The sequence below is a fragment of the Lipotes vexillifer genome, unplaced genomic scaffold (genome assembly GCF_000442215.2).
Source record: "Lipotes vexillifer unplaced genomic scaffold, Lipotes_vexillifer_v1.1 scaffold8, whole genome shotgun sequence".
NCBI classification, from domain to species: Eukaryota; Metazoa; Chordata; class Mammalia; order Artiodactyla; family Lipotidae; genus Lipotes; species Lipotes vexillifer.
In genome coordinates this window covers 6,561,806-6,579,241 of record NW_006781519.1, presented here as the reverse complement: position 1 = coordinate 6,579,241, position 17,436 = coordinate 6,561,806, and the positions used below count along the sequence as shown (strand labels likewise).

At 40.4% G+C, this 17,436-nt stretch overlaps 1 protein-coding gene across 6 annotated transcripts in view; it reads right to left on the bottom strand.

Annotated features, from left to right (window-relative positions):
- Positions 1-17,436, bottom strand: part of CADPS (calcium dependent secretion activator) — a 475,342-nt gene that overhangs the window by 126,038 nt on the left and 331,868 nt on the right. For all 6 annotated transcript variants that reach the window (XM_007454769.1, XM_007454764.1, XM_007454767.1 and 3 more), the window contains one exon: positions 1,884-1,985. In XM_007454769.1, the coding sequence (XP_007454831.1) occupies positions 1,884-1,985 (102 nt within the window). The remainder of the gene's footprint in view (positions 1-1,883; positions 1,986-17,436) is intronic.

Sequence of the window (17,436 nt, the reverse complement as noted above, 5' to 3'; positions counted from 1 at the left end):
CATAAGGCTCTGTTTAGATTTCTGTGGTGAAGGAGAACCATTTGTTAGCTCAAATGTGACCTTATATGTAATTATTGAGACCAGACCGGCATTAAACAATATTAGTTGAAACAGGCTAAAATTCAAACACACTTACCTAAATCCCCAGAGGATTAATATAGGAAATACAGGAGTGTATTTTGAGCAAATTCATGATTCTACTAATTGTCCTTCCTTGACTGTAGTTTTTAATTGTTATTTGATCTTTTGCTATTGGCAATGTATCTAGCATAAAGTGTATGACCAGTAAAGACTTATCCAGGAGGTTTTTGATGGCACAGATGGTACCTATGTCAGGTACCACTAAGAGTTCTAGTAACCATTTCAGGCTGTCATAAGCCTTTCAAGACACTCTTCCTCATGGTACAAAAGGAACAGGATGGGCTACTGAAACCCAGGCTATCCTATGTATGTATGCCATTTCTCCCACTTGCTGGCTGAGGGGCCTGGGGCAAGTTACTTAACTTCTCTCAACCTCGGTTTACTCCTTGTTTCAATGAGAATTACAATAACTACCTTACAAATTGTCCTGAGAATAAAAAAAAAATGAGTTCATGCTTATCCAGCCTCTAGTTCCCTATGTAGTGCACAGGAAGCAGTTAATAAATAGGAACTATTTACTATGCTATTATAAATGCTCTTACTATTGATGAGCTCCTATTCTCAGATCTCTGGTTCAGAACCACCAGTGCAGCATTAAAAATATCTAATTGACTCTAAGGGAAAAGTGGGCTGTGTGGTGCAAGGCTCAAGCCCAGACCCGCGAGCTGTCTCGAGAGTGTGGGGAAGTGCATGATCAGTCTGTCAAGGATGAACCAAGATTCTTTCTTTCCCCACATAGCCCACTAGTCCTATTTTCAGGTAATGGAGAAGGTGGGGATGCTCTTCTGGCTACCACCGCCTTCCTTCCCTATGGGAACTGATTCACAGGAGTTTTCACTGTTGTATTTAAAAACCTTGAAGAAGCGTCATATTCAACATTTTAGTAGATTTTTTAGATAGATTGACGACCAGGGTCAGCTTACACAAAGAGGGCTTTGTTCTTTCCGTGGAAATAAAATGAACTTAAGATTTCAAAGTCTCCTGGATATTGGGGAACACTGCCTTGGTTGGCTTTTTCATTCAGCTATTTCTTTTTTTTTTTTTTTTTTTTTATAATTGACAGTATATTAGTTTCAGGAGTACAACGTAATGAGTCTATATTTTTCAAAACGATCACCACAGTAAGTCGAGTTAACATCCATCCGCATACATAGTTACACATTTTTTTTTCTGGTGATGAGGAATTTTAAGAACTCCTCTCTTAGCAGCTTTCAAATATGCTAACGGTATTGTTAACTATAGTCGCCATGCTGTACATTACATCCCCACGACTTATTTATTTTATAACTAGAAATTTGGACCTTTTGACCCCCTTCAACCAATCCATCCCCCTCCCAGACCCCACGTCTGGCAACCAGTAATGTGTTCTCTGTATCTATGAGGTGTTTTTTTTACCTTTATCATTATTTTTTAATTTAGTTTTTATTTTATGTTGGAGTAGAGTTGATTTACAATGTTGTGTTAGTTTCGGGTGTATAGCAAACTGATTCAGTTATATATATATATATATATATATATATATATATATATATATTACACATATTCTTTCTCAGATTCTTTTCACTTATAAGTTATTAAAAAATATTGAGTATAGTTCTCTGTGCTATCCAGTAGATCCTCATTCAGCTATTTCTAATATTTAGTGTGTCTCTGATAGATTTACAGTTTTAGAAAATCAAGCCCTTAATTTGCCCCTCCCCACTCTCATCCTCCTAAAAAGCCCTTTAACCCCAGATCCTTACCTAAAATGTGTAATCTGATTTTCCAACAGAACTCGGAGTCTCTCTTTGATTTCTTCAAAACGTTCCTTTTCTTCAACAGTCACAGTTCCAATTCCATCAGGCCTGAAAGAAGACATGTCATGAGGTGACGGGAACCTCATATGCTGACACCATCAAATCAGACCTCTAGCAGGAGGAAACTGTCCATTTTAGAAGAACAACTACAGTGATCGATGTGACTTTAGGAGAAGTCCTGCTTTTCAGCGCCAGCGACTAGAGGGGATGGGGTATTTTGAGGTTATCATTTGGAGACATTTGCAGAACTGTCGCTCATTTATTGTGAAATGGTGAAATGTACAAAGGGGTGGCTTGCAGATTAAAGCCAACCTCTAGACCTGCTCTGTTTGGCTCACAGCCTTTTGAAATTTTGAACTGCTTGCCAACATTTTTTACATTAGAAAAGCTTTATGATACAGTTCTCTTGCAAATTTGGAACAGCTGGCATTAATTGGAGAGGGGCAACAAACAGCTTCTTCCTTAGCTGCGGCGGGCACTCTCCTGGTCCATAGCTCTAATTTACATTACCTGTCTCTCTTGTCGGCACTTATGTTTGGGACTCCTGAACTATGCACACAAACTCCTATGAAAACCAGGAGTCCTGTAAGTGTCTATATTTCCCAGAGGTAAATGCTGTTAAATGACTCACTTTCCAGCTTATAACTACAGATGTTCAGATTAATTTCACCACTCATGTACTAACCAAAGAACAAATTACAAGACATTGTACAAATTACAAGACCTTGATGAAAGAAATTGAAGAAAGCTCAAATAAATGGAAAGATATCTTGTGTACATGGATTAGAAGAATTAACAGAGTTAACATGTCTGTACTACCCAAAGCCACCTATAAATTCTATGCAATCCCTATCAAAATTCCACTGGGATGTTTTCCACAGAAATAGGAAAAAAAAAAAAAAATCCTAAAATATGTAAGGAATCACAAAAGCCCCAAATAACCAAAGGAATCCTGAGAAAGAACAAAGTTGGAGGCATCACAATTCCTGAATTCAAACTATATTACAAAGCTGTAGTTATCAAAACAGTATGGTACTGGCATAAAAACAAACATATAGACCAATGGAACAGAGTTGAGAGCCCAGAAATAAACCCTTGCATGTATGGTCAACTAATATTTGACAAGGGAGCCAAGAATACTCAATGGGGAAAGGATAGTTTCCTCAATAAGTGGCAATGGGAAAACTGGATATCCACATGCAAAAGAATGAAATTGGATCCTTATCTTAGAACATTCACAAAAAAGAACTCAAAATGGATTAAAGACTTAAATGTAAGACCTGAAGCTGTAAAAATCCTAGAAGGAAATATAGAGGAAAAGTTCTTTGACATTGGTCTTGGAAATAATTTTTTTGAATATGACACCAAAGCACAAACAACAGAAGCAAAAGAGACAAGACAAAAAAAAAGTGACACGTTAGCAAATTAAAAAGCTTCTGCATAGCAAAACGTAAAGACAACCTACAGCTGCCTAACACCTAAAGCTGGATTTCTCACTTAATAGTCTGTGACTTCTTTGAGGCTCAGTTTCCTTATCTGTCAAACAGGGATAAAAACAGTCCTTCCTGAGGGTTTCTATAAGGGTTAATTAGCACATGGAACATGATAACACATACAAACCCCCTGGCACATAAGTGCTCAATAAATGTTTGCTATTGTTATTGCTAAAAAAAAAAAAAAGAACCTATGGAATGAGATAAAATATTTGCAAGCCATCTATTTGATAAGGGGTTAACATTCAAAATATAGAAGGAACTCATAAAAAATAGAAACCCCCCCAAATAATTTGATTAAAAATAGGCAGAGGACATAGACTTTTTCCCAAAGAAGACATACAAATGGCCATTAGGTACATGAAAAGATGCTCAACATCATTAATCATCAAGGAAATACAAATCAAAACTGCACTGAGATATCACCCCACACCTGTCAGAATGGCTGTTCTCAAAACAAAAAGACAACAAATACGTGCTGGAGAGGCTTTGGAGCAAAGTGAACCCTCCTGCACTGTTAGTGGGAAGGTAAACTGGTGCAGCCACTAAGGAGACCAGTACGGAGGTTTCTCAAAAATTAAAAATAAAACTGCCAAATGATCTAGCAATCCCACCTCTGGGTATGTATATGTATCTGAAAAAAAGGAAAGCAGTATCTTTTTTTTTTTCTCATTTATTTATTTACTTATTTTTTATACAGCAGGTTCTTATTAGTTATCTATTTTAGGCATATTAGTGTATCTATGTCAATCCGAATCTCCCACTTCATCCCACCACCATCACCCGACTCACCCTCCGCTTTCCCCCTTTGGTGTCCATACATTTGTTCTCTACATCTGGAAAATCACTATCTTGAAGATATATCTGCACCCCCATGTTAACTGCAGCATTACTTACAATAGCCAAGATAGCGAAACAACCTATGTTGTTTACTGACAATATTAACTATTGACAGATGAACTGAACGGATAAAGGATACGTACACAGTGGAAAATTATTCAGCCACAAAAAAGAAGGCATTATGCTAAGTGAAATAAATGAGACAGTAAGGTAAACACTGATATGTGTACGATAAACACACAGTACTTATATGTGGTATCTAAAGAAGCTGAACTCATAGAAACAGAGAGGAGAATGGTGGTTGCCAGAGGCTGGGGAGTGGGTGAAATGGGAAGATGTTGGTCATAGGGTACAAACTTCCAGCTAGAAGAGGTATAAGTTCTGGGGATCTAATATACCCTATGGTGACTGTAATTAATAGTACTGTATTATTTACTTGAAAGCTGTCAAGAGAGTAGATCTTAAATGTTATCCCCACACACACACACACACACACACACACACACACACACACACAGACACACACACACAGAGTAATTATACGAAACTAACCTTATGCAGTAATCATTTTACAATGTATCCGTGTATCAAATCATCCCACTGTACATCTCAAACTTACATATGGTATGTGTTAATATCTCAATAAGGGTGGAAAAAAGAACTAACCACACAGGCTATTTTTCAATCTTAGAGAACTACTGCTCATTTAATAAAAAGAATGACCCTGGCATAAATAAGCGAATTTCAGTTTAATCACAGTATTCTCATGTTTCTGAATTACCAACAGGTTCACACACATTTTCCTTATTTCCTTTGGCCCATTCAAGTTGAAAATACAAAGGAAGGCTGCATATTTATAGCCCAAATTTATCTGTGCCAAATTAGACGAAGGATAATCTGACCCATTCAAAGTCTTCAGCTCCCAGATCTTGTAGTGACTTGTTTTGACTACTGGCTGAGCCAGTTTGCAGATTGGTGCGTCACCATGAAACTTCTATTGGAACATTCTTCAGTTTGCAAATGCAAGTCATCTTGAGACCAAACAAATGGTCTTATTTATAGGCCTTCTCAAGGATCCAGCAGAAGTTGGGAAAATCCTGTATACTAGACCAGTCTGACTGCACAAAAGACTTGGCAAAAGATAGCAGTGTACCTCCTGTTAGGGGCTTATTGGTCAGCTTCCCTTCTTTTTAAGTACTAAAAATGCCCTACTTGAAAAAAGAAAAAACTTCCCCTCACCCACTTTGTAGAAAATACCCCTAAATAGTAAAATGCTATACAGTCCATTTCTTCACACCCTCCTGAACTTAGAGGCAAAATGGTAAATATCAGGTAGGCTGTTGGAATCTATACACGTGTCCTTAGTTTCAAATTTTCAGGAAAAATCTCAAATGTTAATTTACGAAGTTTATTTCAAAGTTATTTAAACATAAAATGCCCACAAATCTGTAGCTAAATCTCAGGACGAATTCACTGGCCCCACGAAATACCTGTGAGGCTTTCTGTAGTAACGTCTCACGTGTCTGTTATAATCTACAACTTTCTTTAGCTGTGGCTTTTGAATTTTGTTTGTACAAAATTCAGCTTGCTAATGCACTGAACACACGTTTAGACAATTGGCGTGTGTACATGCACACAATCGATTTGGGAAAAGTCGAGCCACTTTAAGCATTTTGTTTCTTAGCAGGGAATTAAGCCAGAGAAAAATGTTATTAAATATAAGGTACAATTCAGAGAGGAGTTTATAGATCACAGGAAAAAGCCTGAAAACCATGCAACACAGACAGCCCAGAGATGTTTGTGGCCATTATTAGGAAATTAACCTCTCTGTGAAGAAAATCGTTCCTTCCTTACCCAACAAGTCTTCTAAGGCAATTAGGCAATTAGAAGGCAGCTTTTAGATTTGTGTTTGAGATGACAAAAACCGAACATTTAGTCTGTGCCTGGCTTTCCTGTAATTCTCACTACAAAGGGTATTATAAACATAAAATCTGATTGTTTTTTCCCCTTTTGTTCTGATGATTCACATTTATAACTATTAAAGGTATCAGATACCAGCTTCCGTGTCTCCTTGAACTACTCTGTGAACACCATTAATCTCCCTTTTCAAAAAAGGTAAACAACTAAAAATTATTGTCATTTCTTAAATTTGCTTCTTAATCGCCTATGTCAGTGTGAATAGTTTCTTTTTTTCTTTTTCCTTTTTTTGCGGTACGCGGGCCTCTCACTGCTGTGGCCTCTCCCGTTGCGGGGCACAGGCTCCGGACGCGCAGGCTCAGCGGCCATGGCTCACGGGCCCAGCCGCTCCGCGGCATGTGGGATCTTCCAGGACCGGGGCACGAACCGGTGTCCCCTGCATCGGCAGGCGGACTCTCAACCACTGCGCCACCAGGGAAGCCCGAGTAGTTTCATTTTAAATAAATGAAACAAACCAATCTGAGTCTGTAAGACACATAGTACGGAGCTTGCCAAAAAAAACCAGGTGATAAAACACATCACAATTTCGACATCCAATGCACATTTATTTGTAATTGCCGAAATTGCTCTGAAATCATACTGGTAACGGGGGGTGTTATTTTACAAACTGAGGGAGAGATGTGCCGGAAAAATATAATTTGTCCAAGATCACAGGTTGTCACTCCATCAGTTAAAAAGCAAAAATATCCTTTGTGGGGTGTTCGATTTCTCATAGTTATTATTGAAAATTCTGTCAAACATCGATTTCTCTTCCACTGACCCCTATAATCTGTCAATGTTAATTGTACAGGTTTTGGTAGATTTCTATGGATCTACTAACTGAAAAACCCTGGTTCAATATATAGGGACCACTGTTCTCACAGAAGCAATGAAATACTTTCCCTAGAGTAGTGGCCACCTAAGCCTGCCTCAGAGTCACCTGGAAAGCTTGTGACAACTCAGACTGCCGGGGCACCTCAGAGTTTCTGATTCAACAGATCTGGGGTGGGACCTGAGAACTGGCATTTGTAACAAGTTCTCTGGTACTGCTCGTTCGGGGAACCTTATTTTGAGAACGTCTGTCTTAGAGCGAAAAAATATTTGGTGGGTGGCTGAATGCATGAAACAGTATTTTTGGAATTGGGAATCCAGGGTTCCCAATTTCCCTTGGATTGAGTGAATGTGGAACCAGAGATCTTCTCTAAGAAGTATATGGTCCACTTATGAAGCTAGCAACCCCTTCCAAAAATGGCATTTGCACTGTTTTCTAGGTGCCATTCTAAGCGGTGCTGGCTGCAAAATAAGTAGAAGGACTGTATTGGTGTCTCTCATAAGCCATGCTTTTGTTTCTCTGTTTTGGAAACATTTGGGGGGGATTCTATAATCGTCATAAAACTGGCTCTGCACCTTGTTCTTTCCTCAATACTTCTAACACTTAAGGAATCACAAAGAATGAGAGAAGAGGAGGCTGAAGCTGGATTTTTAAACTCCTACCTAGCAAATCCCAGGCTGAGGTGTGTCTTTACTCAGAACATGTGTCTAGGAGCCTGACTCCTCTGCCCTCTTGTATCCTGACTTATACATTTTCTGCTAGTGGTTTTGCACTCCTTAGGGTCCTTAAGGACACTCTGAATTTCCTTTGGAGGAATGACCTTGGCTGCATTGTGTGTAAACTGAGGAGACTACTCTCCTGCTGTCAATGCCGAAGGCTTCCTGGAGGCCAGCTCCTGCCTTGGGGGGCCACTATACATCTTAGCCGGACTGAGAACTGCACTCAGCCAACTGGACACTCGTTCCCGGAACTTTTATATCACATAAATGATGTAAGGATAAAAGAACCTGGTGGGGTTTGCTGTCTCAGCAGCTGTGCCCTGCCCAGCTTGTTCTCCCAGGTCGGTAGCTCTTCATCTCTGACTGTATCTTAGAACCCGTAGAGCTTTGAGAGGTCCCACCCTCAAGCTCTGATTCAATGGGTCTGAAGCAGGGCCTACACATGTCAAGTTAAAGCTCCCTAGGTCATTCCAATGCGCAGGTAAGGACTGGACCACTGCTTTGATCCTGTTTCCTACTTTTCTGTTGCTGCCTTGATTCCAGTTTCCCCCTCCCTTTTTTTTTTTTTTGAGGCTCCTGGCATGATCCCCATAAACTCTCTTTTGCTTAGATTAGCCAGCGTTAGTTTTTGTTACTTATGTGGAACTGACCTAAGTTCATAAAGCACACATCCTCTGGATCCCAATTTTAGTAGAAGCATTGATACCTTTGAACCTAGCTTTAGCAACACACACACACACACACACACACACACACACACACACACACACACACACACACACAAGGAGATGTGGTCTCTGGTCACTGGTTCCACCTAACTGCACACTGGCTAACCACTCACTTTTTGTATATCATGATCCTGCAAACTTGAGACAATATGCAGGTCAAGTGCAGTCATTTTTGGAGCCCTGTCAAAGACTGGAATCTCTCCCACCTGCAGGCCATCATCGGAGTCCAAAGTGGGTCTCTCGGGCCACGACAGACTATATATTGCATCTGACACAGCAGGCATCTCTGGAATCCACCTTTCAAGTTTTCGGCAAACCATTTTCTCACTGTCCTTCACAAAGTTGACATTTTCGGCAGCACGATAGGAAAGATGTCACGTCGGCTGCTCTTCAAGTTCTTGTCACAGTGGTTAGCACCAGTTCTGTCATCTTCATTCTCCTCACAGCCTCCCATCTTGAGCCATGTCACAAATAATAATACATCTAGAGTTGTGTTTTTCTGGGTTCTTTTGGGGTTTTTTTGGTCAGATTAAAATGACCCTAACCCGTCTGCCCACACTTTAGGACTAGTTATGCAAACGCCTCTCCCTTTCCCCAAATGTTTCTGAGCTAGAGCTTGTTAATTAATGTCTATTGTAGGATTGACCCAATATGATTAAGCACAAGGCTTTTAATGTGAAACACTTTATTTTGATGCTTGAAATTAAGTGTGAACATTTGAGCCAAAGAATTCAAGCTACCTTGTGTCTTGTGAAAGTGAAATGACCTCTTCGGGGGCGTTAAATTGTTGCTACTCACCCAGGTGAGCACGCAGAGTCCTAGAGTTTAATTACCCTGCTACCAGGGTTCTCCACGTTATGTTGAAAGCCGGGCCACAAAACCTCCGTTGGGAAGGTAAGATATCTTTTCAAGAAGGTCAGGTTACTAAATGAATTCAAAGCATACAATGATTGATGTGTTCTGCTATTGCATCTATTTGGTGATCAAGTGTAGAATCCAGTGTAAAACGAAATGTGTGAATTCAACAAAAGAGGAAAGAGCGTCTGGTCCACCTCTCTGCATACAGCCAGCTTTAAGCTCCAATCACTATCAACAAAGGGTAAAACTCCAGTTGAAGTGGGAATATACTTTCTCTCCAAATGCAAATGTCCACATATGCCGGTGCAGGCACCGTAAACATGATATATTCTCTCTCTCCAAATGGATGCATGCCTACAGACCGCATTACAGATCCATGAAAATGTCCGTAAACAAGCATGATAACTGAATCCTACGTGCTACAAAAATGTTCCAGCCCAGAAACACGAGAGCTGAAAGGGTCAGAGTGGAACAGAATATTTTAGTAGCCGTTCCTCGTAATGGTCCCTAAATAGAACATTTAGACCAAACACACTTTCTTAACTCCTCTTTTTTTTAAAAAAACTGACTTCTTCTAGCAATTCTTAATCCTTACAGCTTCCAGAATGATACTTTTGAATTTGATCCTAGTGTGGAATATTTTCCTTTGTCTCTTTCAAATGGTTAATAACTACACACTCAAGACCGCACCAAAGCATCGTCATCTCAGAAGGAGACATCCCCACTCACTCCTCTGGATGGTATGTATAATCTCTAGGTTAATTATAAATTGTAATTAGGACTCTCACGTCCTGTAGTCACCGCTTCATTATGAAAGCCCAGCCTTACCCTTTCTTCCTCCTCTCCCTCCAGCCCATGCCCTTTTCTAATTATGCCCTGATGCCCTGGGGCTTAGACACGCTGCTAAAACAAATATATCAAGTGTTTGTATCACAAAGGGTAAGACAGGGAGCAAGAACAAGCAGTTTCTACATTACAAATGCACACTGAAGCTTCTTGAGGATGGCTTTAGTCAGTTTGAAAAAGAGGCTAGGAGAGGGCAAAAATACACAAGTCAAGACTTTTCTGACTTGTTTACTGCTTTTCTAAATACGTAGCTATAACCCAACAGTAACAGAAGGTGTCTTCGTTCTCTTATAAGGATGGGAGTGATGGAGAAGTCCCTCCCTCTGAACAATCTCACAGAATGTGGATGTTATTGGCACAAGGACATTAGTTAAAGTGGTTCAGGCTCTGCCCAGGTTCTGAATGAAGCAAGAACCCAACAGATGATTAGAGAAATGGTATAAAATGTATACATCGCAGGAAAGTACATATTTCTTTCCCCAGAGAAGGACCAATTTCCAAAATTTGTATTACATAGATTTTTCTTTTTGAGGACTAAGCGAAGAGGTGGATTTCTTCTTTTCTAGACAAACATATTAGGTTTTCAGTTCCACCCTGAACACCCAATGACCTTATGTATAGATTTCTGAGTGGTCAGAGCAGTGATATGTGTGGCTTTTGGGTATCACACCTACCCTACCTAAATAGAGTGTGACATCTGAAAATATGTTTTTGCACCTATGAATCTAATAACCACAGCATGAGGACACACTGGTGGAATTTTAGAAGGAAAATGCACATTATTTGGATGGTTTGTCATGGGCCAGAGAGACTGCGCCAGTGAGACAGATGATGCAGCACATTTTATAAGATTGTGTGTCTGAGCTGGAAAATATGCTATTGCCGTGGGACAAATTTCCTTTATGAGGAGAGTCACATGGGTTAAAAGTTAGAATATAAGCTCTAGAGAAAAGTTTTTCTTGGGATGCAGATTTTTACTTGAAATGTGTTTGGACTTTTTCCCCTCTCCTTCTTAGAAGTCCTTCTGATTAGGTGAAGCTGGTTCTTTAGGATTTAGAGAGCATGACGCAGACATCTGTAAGGCCAGCACTACCTGTTCAGAGCCAGGAGAGGAGGCCAACCAGCCATGTGCTCCTGTCCACAAGTGCAATAATGCCTGTGTGTGTCAGTGTGTAACATGAGACCAAGAATGTGAATGTCACTGTCATCCCCCACCCATGCCTGCCTGCTACCAGACTGCTGCATTCACAGGATGGTAAAAGAGAACTACCCTGCTATAGTCTTTTCTCTCTCTTTTGGGGAGGGGGAGTTAAAAAGCACCAGACATAATGTCATGATGGGTGTATGTGTGTGTAACAATGGAGAGAAAGGGAGGAAGGGAAGGAGGGAAGCAGAAACTGGAGAAGGAAAAATATACACATGCAAAATGACTCATTGACTTCCAGCTAGGCATTCCCCAAAGAGAAATAAAGGAAACCATTATGTGACATGGATTGGCAGTGAGGGGCCCGCACTGGAGGGAAGGACATGGTCAGTAAAGCTGTGGTCCAGGGGAGAGAAGACAGAGACCTGAACTCTGGCAGTGGCATCGAAGAGAAGGAGAAGTGGATGGACTTGAGAGATATGTAAGGGCACTGACAGGGCACGGTAACTGAATCCTTGTGACGTGCTGAGGGACGAAACATCAAGGATGGCTCCCAAGGCTTTGTCTTGGGCAACTGGGTGGACAGAACCACTTACTGACTTAGGGAAGCTGATGGAGTAACAGAGGAGCAAAGTGAGCTCCATCTGAGTGTTCACTTACTCAGATCTAAGCCACAGGGATCACATGGTCTTTGCACATAAGTGGCACCTTGGCTCCAAATACATCTCCCAAAAGAAGCCTTGGACACATTTTCAGAGATTTTTAGGACTCATGCCCTCTTACATCTGCTTACAGACTCATTAATCTACGCAGCTTACTTTGGATTGGGGCGTTGGCATTATGGATTTGTTAATTGCTGATACAATGTACCTTCTCTGCAGGCCATATGTGAAGAACAGCACTGGCATTCAAGAAATGTTAAATAATAATGTAAATGAGAAAGATTTCCAATCCCAATAATAAAGGCATCCAAGGAACACTGACGCAACTTGCAATCATCGGAGCTGTTTGACTGCCTTGTCATTGTGGGACAGTGACCAAAGTGATGTTAATCTAAATGTCATCTAGAAAGAATACTAAAAATATTATGGTGAAAATTAAGTGCTGCAACCTTAGGAGCTGATTTAAAACTTAGAAGATATAGCGATTTACATCTGTGGATCTGATGATCGCCAAGTGCAACCAGCTGAACATACCCACATTTTCCTTTTCTTTCCCTCTCTCTTTGAGAAAATGGGTTCAGTTTTAAAGAGCTAGTCCAAACTCATGCTCCCTCAATCAGTGGTTCTTAAATGTTGCTATATATAAGATTTTAAAACCATGATGCTTAGGCCATATCCCAGACTAACTAAATCAGAACCTCTGCAGGCGGGGCTAAGGCATCAACATTTCTTAGGCTCTTTAAGTGATTCCAATGTGCAGCCAAGTTAGACTACCAAGGCCTTGCATAAGTAGGATCTGCAGACCAAATGCCTTAGAAATACGCGGGGAGGAACTGATGAAAAGGGCAGATGCTTGACTCCATCTAAGACTTGCTGAATGAAATTATTTGAGGATGGGTCCTCATACTCTCCATTTTAACAAACTCCCCCTGTGATTTATATGCACACTACAGTGTGACACCCCCTGCACAAGCTTAAAATCAGTGTCATGCCTTTAGACACAGAATACGTCTGTGTAAAAGAAACCAAAATCCAAGTAAAAACGAGGAATTTCATCCCATCACCTGGAAGTTTGATGTTTTGGGTTTTGTTTACAGGGGGCTGCCCTGTGCACTGTAGGGTATTTAGAAGCATACCAGGCCTCTACCCACAGATGACAACAGCACCGCCCTTCCCCAGTGTGACAATCAAAAACGTCTCCAGGCATTGCCAAGTGTCCCCAGGGGAAGAGATCACCCCTAGTCAAGAACCACTATGCTAAAAGATTCCAAACATGTGATGGTTCCATATCTTCCACTGCTTGGAATTATGAACAGCAAACACCTTCCTGATTGACCAGATATGTCTACTTCGGATTAAATATTTTGGATTCAAGTAGGTCTAGTGTTTCACAGAGACAGGGCACAGGTTTTCAAAGAAGGTGGGATAAACTCAGTCACCAGCACCTGAGCAATCACTAATGATGTCCAGTTGCAGTAGGGCCGGACTCTGCCTTCACCTAGGGGGCTGATGAGTTATTAATAGGTAAAAAATTGAAAATTAGGTAAAAAGCTACTTTTTACCTAATCTAAAGTTGGTTGTGAGATGGCAATAGGAATGAACTCTATCGTTCAGTTAAATTCAGTTAAAGGGCAATTTGTTTCCATGAGTCATGAGTTCCTTCTTATTGTGGGTCAAAGAATAGATAACCTCTCCACATACAAACAGTGTTCATCCTGGTGAAAGAGGTAGGAAAATGTTTTTTTTTTCCCCCAGTACCAAAAGGCTGTTAATTGGTGTTCAAAGGAGACTCTCCTTTTAGGTGGTCTAAAGCTCCAGATACACTCTGACTTTTTCCACAAGGTCAAAATTACCAGGTGGGCCAAACTGATTTTGGACACCTTTAGGACAAAAATGGAAAAGTATTTAACTAATTCAGATGGCTGCTAGAGGATCTCACCTGGAAATGCTGAAATCATATCAAATGGCTGAATCTGCATCTCACACTATACACAAATGCTAATGCTGGGCAGGTAGTAAGGCAGAGAGGTTACAAATCCAAGCTCCAAAGTCAGAATATCCATGTTTGAATTAGGCCCACACAGGTATTTGCTATGAAGCAAGCGACTGAATATATCTGAGCCTCAAATTCCTCATCTGTTAGGTGAGGATAATAATAATACAGATCTCACAGTGATGCAGTAGGTATAAAATGAGATAATATATGTAAATAGCACTTCACACAGTGCTTGGCATATAGCAAACACATTAAATGGTGGCAATTATCCTTATTTTATTTCAGTGTTACTTACGAAATCTAACAGTGGACTATTTTACTTGTTATTATAACCCACAGAAGATAATTTTAGAGGTTGATGGGATATTACAGATGCTCTATGTGCTCATTTTGCAGATGAGAAAACTGAGGTATAGAAGTGAGATATGATAATCCTAGATTTAGGCAGAACAGCCTCTAATACTCAGATCTTTAGAATCTATGTGCAGTGCTGATGTAGTACAAAGAGAAAGAGCTCTGGACTCAGAATATCTGGGTTTGCCACCTCAATTTACAGAATTCAATTTCATCATCTGCAAAATGGGTGTCAAAGTAGCCAACCTGAACACGTTATAGCAAATGAGATAGAATGTATGAAAGCACTTTGGAAACTGTAGAATTCCACAGAACTGATATTTAATATTACGATTTCTTCTTCCTTTAAAAATGCAGAGCAAACAGAGACCCTCAACGTGCCACTCACAATCCTTTTCGGTAGTTTTTCACGGCACAGGGAATAGGTCAGGCTCCAACAAGGGTGGCCATTTACTCTCTGCTCTGCTTCAGTGCTGAGCACGCCAAAAGCAGCACCTCGGACAGCAGCCAGAGAGGCTTCCTTCGGGCACCTACAACGCTCTATGCACTTTTTTACTGGCTGCAAGCTACTTTCCTACCTTGCAGTCTGACCCTCACAGGGGGACACAAAACTCCACTCCACCTTCGTCCTCGTATACTGCAAGTTCAGAAGATGGGTGTCCACGTGGGATCGGGGCATTCCTATTGGACCTGCATACATTGATTGACAGCCTGCTACATTCTCTAGGAAGTGGAAATCGGCATTTTCATTTGGTCTGCCTACCAGTGAACCGTATATATTTTAGGACTTAGAAATATCCAAGTGAATAAATTCATGCTGAAACATACAGCGTACCTCCTTGTGAACTTTGTGTAGTTTGGCAATGCCAGGGTCAGAATATCCGTTTCAAAACCTCAACAACGAAACTTTAAAATGTCAAAATGTTGATTTGGGGCGAGATGGGGAGGTAAAGAAGCACATAGGATAAACACTGGAGATAACTGTACATCTATTTTAAAAGGGAATAAAAGCCACGAATTTGCCATTTTACCAATTCACAAAGAGAGTATCCCTAAAGGACACAGGAAACAAGACAGCATCAGTATAAATTTTAGAACTTAAAAGTGCTTTCAAAGTGACCTCATCATATAAACGATTCTACTAAGAGTCACTAATTAAGTGACAGACACTACTTTGTGCCTTTATTATAAACCATTATGTGAAGATGGATTTCTTTCATGAGATAAACGTAGAACTGAGAGGGTTTGCTAAAAATGATGGACCTACTATAAATGTATAAACCCATCTTATGCCAACCCATTTTATTTCCTTCTTAACCATAATTTCAAAATGATTAAACATGGGTTGCTTATTATGAATGACTTGGTAAGGTACCAGGCCCCTAACTAGATGCCACTAAAAAAAGCAATCCGACTCATGATTCTGTTTACATACTGCTCAATTAGCTGTTTTGTTTCCAATGCAAACATGTCTTAAGTGTCCCTAAATACCTGACTCAAATTCATTCCTAATACACGGTATTTTTGTCCATTGCTAGGATTTTTTTAAAAAGTGCACGTTTGAGCAGAGACTTCAGGAATACACAAAGCTTGGGGTTTGCTAAGGTGGAGGTTGCGGCATAGGTGGCGGGGGGTAGAGAAGGTCACAGACATCGCAAAACACAAGCCAATACACACATAACTTCTTACCTTTTGGGCTCTGGATTTGCCTGGGTTTTGGGATTTTTTCTTTTTTTGGATTCCTTTCTGGTATCTTTTTTAGCCTCTGGTTCAGATGGGGAGGGAGTTTTGCTCCCTTCAGGGTCTGTATTTGGTGTCAGCTCACTAAGGTACACATGCATTTGTTGACTTTGGAGAAGGGGTGGTCGCATGGGGCATGCAGAGAGTGTGGCCAGCCATGGGAGAATCAAGACCACACATACATGCACAAACAAAAGAAAGAAAAAGAAGGATGCATCAAAGAAAAAAAAAAAAAAAAAAAAAAAAAAAAAAAAAAAAAAGATGCAAACTTGCATAAGGAAAATCAGAACTGAAAATAAGAAATCCAAAACTGTTTCCATGACAAGATGTATAAACCTAACTGTGAATCAAGTGGCAGTCTTACAATATGAAATCCAGACAATGTGTATCATAATTCATGATGATGTTTACCAGGGAGTTTACAAAAACACTTCATTATTTTATAACACTTCCTTATTCAGTAACATATGTAGAATACAGTGTGACAACCCAGAGAATATAATGCAACTTCTCTCTCTCTTTAAAGAATTCAGTCCAAGAGGCTGTAACAGATAGTCATCAAAGTGTATATTTATAAGAAGCTGAATTATGCAGAGATAGTCCCCAGGTATCAGAGTTTTCATGAATATCTTTTATGCAAATGAAAGGTCATGTGCTGGGCTAGCAAACCTTATAACAATGGGAGGTGATGAAATTCTTGTTGCCTGTTAAATATTCAAAACTACAATGCTATTGTTATCCTGCTCTAAATGCTGAAGTTGCATCTCATAAAATCTACCAGTGCTAGAGAGAGGAAAAGCACAGAACTAAGCCCATAGTTTTCCTTGGGTGTGCCTTCCCTGGCTACTGGTTGAGGTGTCCGGGGTAACACAGGCTTGTCTTTATAGTGACGTGAGGCTACATACACTGGGATAGTAAACTGGCTGTGGCAGTGTGGAAACTTACTCCACGCCTTCAGAGCCAAATGGTAAATGTTCTTAAATTATTTGCTGCCTTGCGTTATTCAGAACACGGAACTTTTCCTCCAGGAGCTGGGCAATGTCTGAAGAAAGAAAGTACTTAGTATGGAGTTGGAGACGATATTCTGGTCTTGTCTATAAAACCTATAAACTGAGGGGGTTGATTACACTGTGATCCCTGAAGCTCTTCTCAGCTCTGCGGTTACACTCTTAAGTGTCATGATTATCTGTGCCTTCCAGCTTCACCTAGCTTGTTTCAGCTCTTGCTTTGCCTATGAGAGCATTTGTTTATGCTCTGCTCCTTTTGCCTGGAACCACTCAACTCCTACTTCAGCACTCAGCCCAAGCATCGATTCCTCGGGGGGGGGGGGG